The following is a 14,715-nucleotide window of genomic DNA, read 5'->3' on the forward strand; positions in this document are numbered from 1 at the left end:
TAATTTTTACATATAGGGGGATTTGAATCAGCTGGCTACCTGCACAAACCTGATCAACTTGGAGATATCGTTCACAAAAAAAATCTTATTTTATTGTTTTATTTTGTTTGCTGCTGATCCCCTTGACCTTCAAGTTTTAAGGCTGGTTTGTTCTTTGTCTTATTTATAAAGCAGACAAATCCTGGTTGTGCAATATATCACGGCACGGTGGCACAGTGGTTAGCACTGCTGCCTCACAGCACCAGAGACTTGGGTTCAATTCCTGCCTCAGGCGACTGACTGTGTGGAGTTTGCACATTCTCCCCGTGTCTGCGTGGGTTTCCTCCGGGTGCTCTGGTTTCCTCCCACAGTCCAAAGATGTGCAGGTCAGGTGAATTGGCCATGCTAAATTGCCCGTAGTGTGAGGTAAGGGGTAGATGTAGGGGTATGGGTGGGTTGCGCTTCGGCGGGGCGGTGTGGACTTGTTGGGCCGAAGGGCCTGTTTCCACACTGTAAGTAATCTAATCTAATCTAATATCAGTGTTCTTGTGTTATGCAAATAAAATTGAGGTACATTCTGGTGCATTCATTTACAGCTAAACTAAGATATAAAGTACAGAACAATCACCTCACACAGCTGAGTCCAGCACTACAGAGAGCCTGTGGTCATGTGACAATATTTGGGGACTTGGCTCAACTGCATGTTCAGCTGTTAGAGTCATAGAATCATAGAGATGTACAGAATGGAAACAGACCCTTCGGTCCAACCCATCCATGCCAATCAGATATCCCAACCCAATCTAGTCCCACCTGTCAGCACCCGGCCCATATCCCTCCAAACCCTTCCTATACATAGACCCTTCCAAATGCCTCTTAAATGTTGCAATTGTACCAGCATCCACCACTTCCTCTGGCAGCTCATTCCATCCCCATACCACCCTCTGTGTGAAAACGTTGCTCCTTGGGTCTCTTTTATATCTTTCCCCTCTCACCCTAAACCTATGCCCTCTAGTTCTGGACTCCCCAACCCCAGGGAAAAGACTTTATCCATTTATCCTATCCATGCCCCTCATAATTTTGTAAACCTCTATAAGGTCACCCCTCAGCCTCTGATGCTCCAGGGAAAAGAGTCCCAGCCTGTTCAGCCTCTCCCTATAGCTCAAATCCTCCAACCCTGGCAACATCTTTGTAAATTTTTTCTGAATCCTTTCAAGTTTCATAACATCTATCCAATAGGAAGGAGACCAGAATTGCACACAATATTCCAACAGTGGCCAAACCGATGTCCTGAACAGCCGCAACATGACCTCCCAACTCCTGTACTCAATACTCTGACCAATAAAAGAAAGCATACCAAACACCTTCTTCACTATCCTATCTACCTGCGACTCCACTTTCAAGGAGCTATGAACCTGCACTCCAAGGTTTGTTTGTTCAGCAACACTCCCTCGGACCTTACCATAAAGTGTATAAGTCCTGCTAAGATTTGCTTTCCCAAAATGTAGCATCTCGTGTTTATATGAATTAAACTCCATCTGCCACTTCTCAGCCCATTGGCCCATCTGGTCAAGATCCTGTTGTAATCTGAGGTAACCCTCTTCGCTGTCCACTACACCTCCAATTTTGGTGTCATCTGCAAATTTACTAACTGTACCTCTTATGCTCACATCCAAATCATTTATGTAAATGACAAAAAGTAGAGGACCCAGCACCAATCCTTGTGACACTCCACTGGTCACAGGCCTCCAGTCTGAAAAACAACCCTCCAGCAGCACCCTCTGTCTTCTACCTTTGAGCCAGTTCTGTATCCAAATGGCTAGTTCTCCCTGTATTCCATGAGATCTAACCTTGCTAATTAGTCTCCCATGAGTAACCTTGTCAAACACCTTGCTGAAGTCCATATATATCACATCTACCACTCTGCCCTCATCAATCTTCTTTGTTACTTCTTCAAAAAACTTTCCCACGCACAAAGCCATGTTGACTATCCCTAATGAGTCCTTGCCTTTCCAAATACATGTACATCCTGTCCGTCAGAATTCCCTCCAACAACTTGCCCACCAACGAGGTCAGGCTCACCGGTCTATAGTTCTCTGGCTTGTCCTTACCACCATTCTTAAATAGTGGCACCACGTTTGTCAACCTCCAGTCTTCTGGCACCTCATCTGTGACTATCGATGATACAAATATCTCAGCAAGAGGCCCAGCAATCACTTCTCTAGCTTCCCACAGAGTTCTTGGGTACATCTAATCAGGTCCTGGGGATTTATCCACCTTTACCCCTTTCAAGATATCCAGCACTTCTTCCTCTGTAATCTGGACATTTTTCAAGATGTCACCATCTATTTCCCTACAGTCTATATCTTCCATATCCTTTTCCACAGTAAATACTGATGCAAAATACTCATTTAGTATCTCCCCCATTTTCTGCGGCTCCACAAAAAGGCCACCTTGCTGATCTTTGAGGGGCCCTATTCTCTCCCTAGTTACCCTTTTGTCCTTAATGTATTTGTAAAAACCCTTTGGATTCTTCTTAATTCTATTTGCCAAAGTATCTCATGTCCCCTTTTTTTCCATCCTGATTTCCCTCTTAATTATACTCCGACTTCCTTTATACTCTTCTAAGGATTCACTTGATCTATCCTATCTTAACCAAACCCTCAATTTCTTTAGTCATCCAGCATTCCCTATACCTACCAGCCTTTTTTTTCACCCTGACATGAATATACTTTTTCTGGATTCTCATTATCACATTTCTGAAGGCTTCCCATTTTCCAGCTGTCCCTTTACCTGCGAACATCTGTCCCCAATCAACTTTCGAAAGTTCTTGCCTAATACCGTCAAAATTGGCCTTTCTCCAATTTAGAACTACAAGTTTTAGATCCGGTCTGTCCTTTTCCATCACTATTTTAAATCTAATAGAATTATGGTCACTGGGCCCAAGGTGCTCCCCCACTGACACCTCAGTCACCTGCCATGCCTTATTTCCCAAGAGTAGATCAAGTTTTGCACCTTCTCTAGTAGGAACATCCACATACTGAATCAGAAAATGGTCTTGTACACACTTAACAAATTCCTCTCCATCTAAATCTTTAACACTATGGCAGTCCCAGTCTATGTTTGGAAAGTTAAAATCCCACCCTATTTTTCTTACAGATAGCTGAGATCTCCTTACAAGTTTGTTTCTCAATTTCCCTCTGACTATTGGGAGGTCTATAATACAATCCCAATAAGGTGATCATCCCTTTCTTATTTCTCAGTTCCACCCAAGTAATTTCCCTGGATGTATTTCCTGGAACATCCTCCCTCAGCACAACTGTAATGCTATCAAAAACGCCACTATCCACCCCCACCCCCACCCCCCTCCACCCCTCCCTCTCTTGCCTCCCTTTCTATCCTTCCTGTAGCATTTGTATCCTGGAACATTAAGCTGCCAGTCCTGCCCATCCCTGAACCACGTTTCTGTAATTGCTATGATGTCCCAGTCCCATGTTCCTAACCATGCCCTGAGTTCATCTGCCTTCCCTGTTAGGCCCCTTGCATTGAAATAAATGCAGTTTAATTTATTAGTCCTACTTTATCCCTGCCTGGCCTGACTGTTTGTTTGACTCACTTCTGTTCTCAACTGTTCCAGTCTCAGATTAATCTCCTTCCTCACTATCTCCCTAGGTCCCACCCCCCAACTTACTAGTTTAAATCCTCCCGAGCAGCTCTAGCAAATTTCCCTGCCAGTATATTAGTCCCCTTCCAATTTAGGTGCAATCCGTTCTTCTTGTACAGGTTACTTCAAAAGAGATTCCAATGATCCAAAAATGTGAATCCTTCTCCCATACACCTGCTCCTCAGCCATGCATTCATCTATTCTATCCTCCTATTCCTGCCCTCACTAGCTCGTATCACTGGGAGTAATCCAGATACTACTACCCTTGAGGACCTCCTTTTTAGATTTCTGCCTAACTCCCTGTAATCTCCCTTCAGAATCTCATCCTTTTCCCTTCCAATGCCGTTGGTTCCAATGTGGACAATGACCTCTTGCTGGTCCTTCTCCCCCATGAGAACATTCTGCACCCTCTCCGAGACATCCTTGATCCTGGCACCAGGGAAACAACACACCATTCTGCTCTTTCACTGCTGGCCACACAAACGTCTGTCTGTACCTCAGACTACAGATTCCCCTAACCCAATTGATCCCTTGGAAGCCGACGTACCCTCGTTGCATTAGAGCCAGTCTCAACACCAGAAACTTGGCTGTTCGTGCTATGTTCCCCTGAGAATCCATCACCCCCTACATTTTCCAAACCAGCATACCTATTTGAAACAGGTATAGCCACAAAAGACTCCTCCACTACCTGCCTACCTCTCTTACCTTTCCTGGAGTTAACCCATCTATGTGACTGTATCTGAGACGTTCCCCCCCTTCCTATAACTGCCATCCATTACATACTGTTGCTGTTGCAAATTCCTCATTGCTTCTAACTGTCTCTCCAATCGATTCATTCAATCTGATAAAATTCACATCCAACAGCATTTATACAGATATAATCCGCAGTAACCCTTAACCTCTCTTTAAACTCCCACATCTGACAAGAAGTACATATCACTGTACTAAAGGCCATTTTGATCCTTCACAATCTACAGACCCAGAAAATAACACCATCTTATTCCTTTACAAAACACTGCCCCAGGTGAAGTTAATAGTTATTGCTTGTATTTTAAGTTTAATCAAGAGACATATCTCCAAATATAATCAAGAAAGAACCCACTCACTACTGCAACCTTTCTTTGGACACACTTAACACTACGATTAACTTGTCTGATTCTGTGCTGTGAACTTCGCCCAACAGAAGATTAGTTGTGAATTTCACTGTTTGTTAATTTTACCAGACACATTCCGATGTCCAGCGATACATGAATTCAAACAGTAAAGACAGTAACTGTGCAGGTTTTTTTTCTCTCTCTCCTGCACTGTCCTCACCATGTGCTTCCTTTGTCTGTTCCTCTCCCTTTTAAACTGCTGTTGTTTTGACGTTTTTTTTCCAAAGTTCCAAAACAATGCAACAGCATACAAAACAGTAATTGTTGCTCCTGAAATTTGAGAAAATCATCACCAGCACCTAAAATACCTCAAAAGGAGCAGCTGTTACAGCCAGAAATTTTTCCGGTCCTCCATCTTGGATTACCCAGAGCTCTTAAAGGGACATCTCTCCAAAAGTGATAAAACTACATGCAAGACCAGAAGAGTTTGCAGCCAAAGGTAGTGTGGAACAAACATTTCAGCATGAGCAATGCCAGAATCAGAGTAACTTTAGTATATCCAATCTCCTGAAGAGGATATTGGGATCCCAACATCATCCTGCCCACTTCCTGGGCTTTCCTTGGTTGGATTTGCAAGTGAACGAGAAACACTTTGGAATTCAGATAAGTAATTGTATTGTGTAAATAGTTCAATAACTTCTATTTTAACCCAGTGTTGTGGCCTTGACAACCAGCACATGAATTTCCCAAGTAGTGATCTGCTTTCTAGGATCAATTAGCTGAGTCCACTGTGGGGCATCCTTGCCAATAAATAGATAAGCTGGATCAGTTAATAAGTCATACCATTGAACCGACACATACCTGACTCACAACAACCTTGAAGGGGTGATGGTAAGTCCTTTGTTCCAAAGAACCAGCAATAAAAGGAGTCAGAAGCTCAGTCTCAAGAAGGTCTTCTATAGCACTTCTTGTTGGCATATAGAGCCAGATGCTCCTCCAACACCTTAAGTAAACATTCAGCTCCCCACTTGCCAACCATGGCATCTAATCCATCCCACAATGGTCTCTTGCCCCAGATCTCCCTAAAGCCTTGATGCCTCAGTCTCTCCATCAGAATCACAGCCTCCAGTTCCCAGTTTCTGGCTGCAAGCTCCTGCCACTGTTCCTTCCTCAGGCTGTCATTTTTGTCAAACAGAGAAAACAATTGTATTGTGAAGTCATTAAATTTGAAATGTCTGGGGCATGGAGATCCTGCTATGTTTTCCTCAAGCTCCTGGACTGCCTCCCATCCTAACCCCATATACACTGGAGCTAATGTGCCATAGCTGTGGTCATATAATGATGCTAATGTCTTTAGGAAGGCAATATCAATGCTGTACATGGAATGGAAGCTAGCTTCAAATGAATCAGAATTTTGCATGAACCAGCATTGCTTTGAAAGGTGAAACCTTAGCATATACCACCATCACCCCTCACAAGCAAATTGCCAGATCTTATTATAATCACATTCCTAGACCTGCCAGATTCTCTGACCATCAGCAGTGTTAACAGAACTCGCCATCCTTGTTCCCTTGCCTGGGTTTGCAGAAGTTAGAGACTCCCTTCCTGGATTCACACCTGGATTCTGCTAGACCCAGGGCCCACTCTGCTGCTACCACAACTTATTCTCCAGGACTGCAGCAGCCCAGACCCTGATCCACTAAGTTTCCATAAACTAGGCTTAAAGCTCCCCACTAAGAAACAACTGATGCTTCTTTTGGATAACAGAAGAATTCATTCAAATTCATCAGAACCCTAGGAATTGCCTCCTCTCCCACCTTCTCTACTCCAACCATATGCCAAATACCTACTTCAGCCCACAGCCTCTTTTCTCTCATTAAATTCTAAATCCCATTACAATGCATGCAACGTAGCAATGTGTTTAACACAAAGTCTTTACTAAAGTGAAACAAAGATGGCCAACTGCAATTTATCTGCCTCAAGGTCACATGACTACAGCAGACAAGGAAGAACTTTGTTCATTATTGTATTTTAATCCAAATATCCACTTTTATACAAAATGAATGTGGGTGTAGGAGCACTAACAGCACTATTAAGAAGCAAGTTACAAGACTTTTATCTTGCAACATTGAAAGAATGGCAATATTGTGTCAGGTCAGGGTGGTGTGGGTATGGAGGTGACTTTTAGGTGCTGGTGTTCCCATGTGTCTGTTGCCCTTGCCCTACTAGGTGTTGGATCTCACAGTTTTAGAAGGTATTGCAGTCAGAGCTGTGATGAGTTGTTGCAATTCATCTTTACATGGTACACACTGCTACCATTGTGTGCCCGTGGGAGAGGAAATGCATGCTTAAGATGGTAAATGGAGTGTCAATCAAGTAGGCTGATTGGTCCAAGATTGAGTGGAAATGAGGAAAAGAAGTTAATGACAGTTATAATGAGCAAATGACCATACAGGTATTTTTTGAATTTTAAGTTAAAAATATTTCAAAACAGCATTCTACACTTAACCACTGCACGTTCAAGTGCTTTATGCTCATTACTAGAATTTGAGATGAGAACATATTGTTTCATTGTTCAGTTTTTCTATCATTCTATTCTACTTTTCCTTGTGCAGTATGTAGCAATGCCTCACTTTTTATATTGTTCTGTAACCATGAGAAGATGAATATTTCATGATTCCCTTTATGCAGCCAATAATATATTTAAATGAAAACTCAGCTATACAAGATTTCAACAAAATTTTATTTAATTACTCCAAGTTGCAACTGTGCAGCAATGAAAATTGTGTGCCATCCTTTTTCAACATTTCCAGTTATTACTGATGATAAACACCAATGACACTAATTTCTGCAAACAGCAGCAGTTGAGGATGAGATACAGCTATGCAGAGATACTCTGCCCCATTATGGGAAATAGATTATCTCTTTTAAAAAAAAACTCAATGATGCTATAGTTACTTCGCGCTGAAAAACACCAGTGCTGCATTTATACAAAATTAAAAATAGATGCGAGTGTAACAGAGAAAACAGGAGACAATGGCTTCAGTATTCACATACAGTCAAACTGAATACCAAAGCAGTAAAATGGCAGCTACAACAAATAAGAGAAAGAATATAGAAAGGCAAAGGCACAACATTCACTGAAAATGTTTCAAAAGTAATTAAATTTGAATATTGGCACTCACAAATATGTAAAACCAGCCTGCTAGTAAGAAATAGGAATTCTTGTTACATTCGCCACTGGCCATTCCCCTCCAGGTCATGTCCATCCCATAATATTGCTTCCCTTCCTTTCTGGCTGACAGCAGTCTTTAGATTCAAACTGATGGAGATGAGGTACAAGTTAGGGCATAAAAGGATAGAAGATGGCTGTAATAAGTGATGAAACAAAATGGAAAGGACAGGGAATATACATGGGATGTGGAGAAGCAGGAAAGAATGAATGAAATGAAATTGAATGATGGATGAAAAAAGGGTGAAACAGGAAAAGGATAAAGGGGATCAAGTTTGTTTTAATGCATAAAAAGTGTTCACTTTTGAATGTGTTTGAAATACTCAAAATCACAAAGATTGGAGTTTTCAAACTTGCAAAACTTATTAAATCCTATTGAAAACAGTAATTTGCACCTTCATAGATTCTACTGTGAGTTTCCTACATTTCACCATGCCAGTTATGGTAACCAAGTGACTAAAGGGAAAGATACATTAAAGTTCAAAATTAATCTGGTATTAAGAGTCATATGATCAATTGATAAAATGATGCCATGAAAGTTTTGTTAATCAGTTAAATCTACTGTTTGAGAGATTATTGAAATTATATTGTGGTCATACAGACACATACATTGAAATAAGTGTAATTTTATGAATAGGAATTGGGAGCAGGAGTAATCATTCATTCCTTTGAGCCTGCTCCATTATTCAATAAGTGCATAGTTGATCTCATTATGGCCTTAATTATATTTTTTAAAATGCCAAATTCTTAGTATCAACATAACCCACATACTGACACACTAACCACTCTTCATAAGGTTTCTGATTTGTGACAACAATAGATGTAGACACTTTTACTTTTAAATAATTCTCTCAACAAATTCTAATGCATGTAAAATGACTTCTCAGTTGGTTAGTACTGCCTAATAAATTGAACAAGCTGCAAAAATCTATTGTAAAATACTATCTCTAATCTCAATCTAACCTTGAGCAAGAGCTCATGTCACAAAAAGCCAAACCAAAGTCATACACTGAAAATATTTTAAGTTTATTTTGTGTTGTTGCATCAGTGGCCCAAATTGAACTTTGCTTTGAGATTAGATTAGATTCCCTACAGCGTGGAAACAGGCCCTTCAGCCCAGTCCACACCGACCCTCCGAAGAGTAACCCACACAGACCCACTTCCCCTCTGACTAATGCACCTAACAGTATGGGCAATTTAATATGGCCAATTCACCTAACCTACACATCTTTGGGCTGTGGGAGGAAACCGGAGCACCCGGAGAAAACCCACGCAGACACGGGGAGAATGTGCAAACTCCACAGTCGCCCGAGGCTGGAATCGAACCTGGGACCCTGGTGCTGTGAGGCAGCAGTGCTAACTATTGAGCCACCGTGCCGCCCCTAAGATTAAAATTAGTTCAATATAATCAACTTTAAAATAATTTCTATTTAGTTAATGGATTGATTTAGTGAAAGGTATGAAAAATAGTCCTGTGTTTTAGAATTCAGTCATTGAAATAGTGCTATGGATATAGACTAACTTAATAGATTTCTTTCAAAACAACATTTCCTTAATAATGCAATATCTGAGCAAAAGTATGGTATACCAAAGCTGGTCAAAGTATTGGGAGCAAGTCAGCAACTGACGTTCCTCACGGTAATATTGTCGAGTATTTTGCTTTACAGTTCACTTTAGAGATGTTAAATGTTCCTTAAATTTTGAATTTAACATATAGAAAAAAGTATAGAAATGTAAAAAAAATTACTTAAAACAAATTTTACTGATACTGCAGTGAGTGAAAAATTAGTGTTCTGTAAAGTTATGAATTGCAACATAGTTACAAGTTGGGATTTGCATTACCAATTCATTAGTCTCGACATAAATAATTTTAAGGACAACCTCCAACATCTCAAACAACTACCATTATCTTTTTTTCTACAAACCAACAATCACTGTATACCACTCCAATCAACAAGTGAGAAGTCTTGAATACTATTAATGTTGCAAACATGAGCTAATAAGGGCAGAGATTATTTTCTCTGAGGTAACTGTGTTGAATGCCCATACTCCAGTGATGATTGTTAATATATTTACAAAAGCCATCATGTTAGCTGGTGTCAGTCAATCTGGTCTACATACCAGTTATTTATTTCACCACCAGTTGCAGAGGTGCTTTAAAACACAAGGGACATCTTATGAAATCTAAAAGGCAAGAAAGCAAGGTCTTAATATTCTAAATGTTCCCTGTTCTCCAGCATTCATATCTCTCAAGTCTGGTGGGAAAATGAAATATAAAAATCCTTATAAGATATACAAACTATTCTCAGAAGACACATTTTTGCTTCTCTTTTCATCTAATGCAATCCTGGAAAAAGTGAGGACTGCAGATGGTAGAGAATCAGAGTGGAAGAGTGTGATGCTGCAGAAGGCACAGCAGGTCAGGCATCATCTGAGGGGCAGGAGAATCAACATTTTGGGCATAAGCCCTCTCCTGCCCCTCGGATGCTGCCTGACCTGCTGTACTTTTTCTGGCTCAACACTTTTCGAATCTAATGCCATCCTATCAAACAGTTCATGCAGTAAACACACCTTTACGCTATAATGCACTAAGACTGATAGTTATGAGATTCTATCCACTTTGCTAACAAGCTTTCATTTTTGCTCTGGATGCAGGCACCTTTGCATTTATCAGTATATTAGATATGCTTTCAATTGGGGAGTTGATGGCCTAGAAACTCATTTAATGTTCCAGGAACCTGAGCTCAAATCCTACTTTGCAAATGGTGGAATTTTAATTCAACAAACTCTGAAATTAAGAATCTAATTATGAGTATGAAACCTGAGTTGACTGTCAGGAAAACCCTGGCTCATTGTTGTCCTTTAGGGAAAGAAACTGGGCTGGCCTTCATGCGACTCCAGACCCATAGCAATGTGGATGATTCTTAATTGCCCTCTAGACAAATAGGGATGGTCAATAAATACTGGCATGGCCACATTCTGTGAATGAATTTTTTTTAAATCATGCAGCTCTTTCATTCAATCTGGTGCAAGGTTCTCAAGACCAATAACTAGGGATCTATGCAATAAGACAGAAGGATTATTACATCTATTCTTAGACAATGATTTGACTGTCCACATTTAAACACCATGTAATTAATTGCAACAAAAGGTACCTAGAATAAATTTCAGGATTCAGTGGTGTCAGAAGCAGAACTACAAATGATCATTTAATCTATGACCCTGTGATCTCACAACACTCATAATGAGTGATAAATAAACAATTGCATTGACATGCACTCCAAAAGAACCTAACTGACAGCATGAAAGTCAATGAGGATGATTAAAATGCCTTCATACTTATGTCCTTGCCATTTGTACATTTACTTCTATCCCTTACATAGCAACCATCAAGCAACCATCAGTACATGGCATGATTTAGATGTGACATTCTATAATATTGCAGCAGAACAGATCACTTAGAATGAAAGTACAACATTTATTAGATGCATTGCCATTCCTAGATGCTACTTTGGTGCACAAATCAGATAGAACTTCAGTAAAACCAAACCCCAGCACATTTTCTATTACCAGGTTCTCAATTTATTCCACAACAGTGGGGGGGGAGAAAATGATATCACAACAAGAGGTCTTACCAGTATACCTTGTCATTAGTCTCATCTGACAACAGATAATAGCTTAGTCTTTTTGTTCCAGTAATTAGGGGAGGTGGTGTGAGGTGTGGCCATATTACATGGTGTGAATTAAAAACTCTTGAACAGATATTCTTTGCCATTTAAATAGCTTATCTAATCACATGGCAAATGGAGGTTATTTTCATTTGAAGAATGCAGTTTGCTTTTCCAGAGAGACATAGCTTTATTGAAATACAAGTTTGAAATGAGCCATTATTCTGTTTAAATAGAAGCAACTTTATAAAATCTTCACTCTTTTAAGAGCACTTACAGGGTGAGACATATTCCAGTGACATACCACATATGCCAGCAACGTGCCCACCAATGTGACCTTCTGGGAATAGCCTTTTCAATTAGATACATTCACCAGTAAGGATTGCTGAGGCTGCAGGCTAATCCAATGGCCTGATGGATTGGAAGGATGGTAGCTGGTGATGGGCACAGTGCAGCAAGATGTTGAGTACGAGGGCAGTTCAGCTATGGTAGCCTTTGAAGAATCTGTAAGTCTTAAAATAAACAGATGCCACAGCTGTCTGTAAAGCCTGTAGAGAGGATACATCTCTATGGGATTGTCTGCCACTGAATTATGGCTTACTTCCAATTGGGGGTGGCACGGTGGCTCAGTGGTTAGCACTGTTGCCTCACAGCACCAGGGACCCAGGTTCAATTCCTGCCTCGGGCAACTGTCTGTGTGGAGCTTGCACATTCTCCCCGTGTCTGCGTGGGTGTCCTCGGGTGCTCCGGTTTCCTCCCACAGTCCAAAGATGTGCAGGCTAGGCGAATTGGCCAGGCTAAATTGCCCATAGTGTTAAGTGCATTAGTCAGGGGTACATGTAGGGGAATGGGTCTGGGCGGGTTGCTCTTTGGAGGGTCGGTGTGGACTTGTTGGGCCAAAGAGCCTGTTCCCACGCTGTTGGGAATCTAATCTAATATAATATAATCTAAAAAAAATCTACTGATCCATTCATCTTCAGTGGCAGGGTGGGGAGACTGAAAATCAACTTTTGGGCTCACTACAAAAGTGCCTGCATGTATTGCACAGGCTTTGGCACCAGCACAGAGCCGAACCACTACCAGCAAGATTCCTGCAGCAACTGAACAGCAACTATCCTCTGGCAGATAGACATTACTGTTTCCAGGCACTTTCATTCATTGTTTTTACCCCATTACTGTTTCCATCCAAACTCTGATGAGAACAGACAGAGGCAGGAGCATATCAGACCAACACCCATCCTGCTTCTGTCAACAAAGCCACCACAGTGGACCAGTAACTTTCCAAACATTGTTTGATGACACTAATCACCTCTTTAAATAGAACCAGATTGTTATTCTATGTGCAACAAGAAATAAAATGATGAAAAATGAATGACAAAGTGGAATTCTAAAAGTTTAGCTTCTGATAAGTCTTTTTATTTAGCTTGGGTGAATGGACATGTTGAAGATTATATATATTGCACCAAAATTGACTGCTTAACATATTTTAAAGTTCCAGATTGTATGGTCATATAGATCTTGTGCTCTATGTCTAACTTTGTAAATGTAACCTTTAAAATTAATCCATGGATTTGTTCAAAATTGTAAATTCACCAGTAACTGCAAGGCACATCTATATGTCTAAATACCTAGTTAATGCTAAATACAATAACTTTTCCTTTTATGAACTTCTATTTAGAAAGGAAAACTCTAAACTTTGTGGCTTTCTGAGCGGGATGAACGTATCCTAAAAGAGAGCCATGTTTTATGGAGTGCCCATTCAAACAGGAAACAGACAAATGGAACAATCATATTCATAAAGGATGTAAGATAAGAGGGAAAGAGAGCAATAGAAGAAATAATGAAGATGTTTTGATATGTTGAAAAAATGCTAAAGTCAGTTCAAAGTAAACTGATTGCACACACCTCTGATAAACTTCTTCAGTTTCTCCAAATGCAGTTTTAAAATAAAAACAAAAAAGGTCAATATATTAAACAATAAAAATTTTCCCTCTCATATCAAACATATTATTGGATTATAATTGTGTTTTCTATAAATAAAATAGTTGCGCAGTAATAACAGAATCCATAGTTTCCCAAATCTTTGGCAGCTTTTAATGTTTTGATCTTTGGAAAGAAGGTCATGGTTTTCATACATAGGTCTAAATCCGCTGATAAAAGTAAATGTATCCCAAGTCTTTAGGGGGTTTCTCTGAAGCACAGACTTTATGGTCATTGTAGATTACCCACCTGAATGGAGGAAATGGAGAAGCAATTAACAAATGCAAAAATAAGAGAAGTTATAGTCATATAGAGCCTTTAACACAATGGAACATCCTAAACACTTCTCAAAACATTATAAATCAAAGTATTGAACCACATAGAGGTTCTCTATGATATCAGATACCCAAGAAGTGGGATTTAAGAAGGGTTGCAAAAGAGGAAAGTGAGGTAGAGAGGTGCAGACAGAATATTCCAGAGCTTGGAGCCTTTAGACAACTGAGACACAGCAACCAACAGCTGAGCAATTTTTAAAAAATCAGGTTTGCACAAGAGTTTAGGAGTGCAGATATCTCAGAGCGTTTTGAGGATGAAGGAGATTACAGCAATGGGAAGGGTGAAGCCATGGATAGGTCTGGAAACAAGAAAGAGACATTTAAAATCAATATATTGCTTGTCAGGGAGCCAATGTGGGTCAGTGAGTGCTGAGGTGAATGAAGCAGTGGGTGACTGGGGAACAGGACTTGGTGCAAATTAGATATGGCAAACAGGTTTTTGATGATGGAGGGTAACATGTGGGACGTGTCAGAAATGTGCTGAAATAGAAAGTCTGGAGGCAACAAAAACATGAAATTACATATGTTTGAACCACAGCAAACAATTAAAATGGTATAAGATGCTCAAGTGTGTTAGTGCATTCATACAAATCCATATCACTTTGTTGGACCTTTCAATTTTCTTTCTTAAACAAAACATTTTTTTCAATGAGTTTCCAACTAAAACATTTTCCAATGGTTTTTCAACAAATGAACAAATAAAACATTGCTTCAGTAACTCAAAACATTCTTATTACAGATTCATCAACAGAAACAATTGGACCCA

The 14,715-nt window shown here is 40.1% G+C and overlaps 1 protein-coding gene across 4 annotated transcripts in view; it reads right to left on the reverse strand.

The window, feature by feature from the left end:
* Nucleotides 1-7,493: 7,493 nt before the first annotated feature.
* usp13 (ubiquitin specific peptidase 13) overlaps nucleotides 7,494-14,715 on the reverse strand; it is a 110,800-nt gene continuing 103,578 nt past the window's right edge. For 2 of the 4 annotated variants that reach the window (XM_072572570.1, XM_072572567.1), the window contains one exon: nucleotides 7,494-8,056. In XM_072572570.1, coding sequence (XP_072428671.1) covers nucleotides 7,963-8,056 — 94 coding nt within the window. In that variant the 3' untranslated portion in view covers nucleotides 7,494-7,962. Of the gene's footprint in view, nucleotides 8,057-13,705; nucleotides 13,864-14,715 lie in introns of those variants that run through there. The other 2 variants (XM_072572571.1, XM_072572569.1) reach the window with 1 other exon arrangement.

The sequence above is a fragment of the Chiloscyllium punctatum genome, chromosome 6 (genome assembly GCF_047496795.1).
Source record: "Chiloscyllium punctatum isolate Juve2018m chromosome 6, sChiPun1.3, whole genome shotgun sequence".
NCBI classification, from domain to species: domain Eukaryota; kingdom Metazoa; phylum Chordata; class Chondrichthyes; order Orectolobiformes; family Hemiscylliidae; genus Chiloscyllium; species Chiloscyllium punctatum.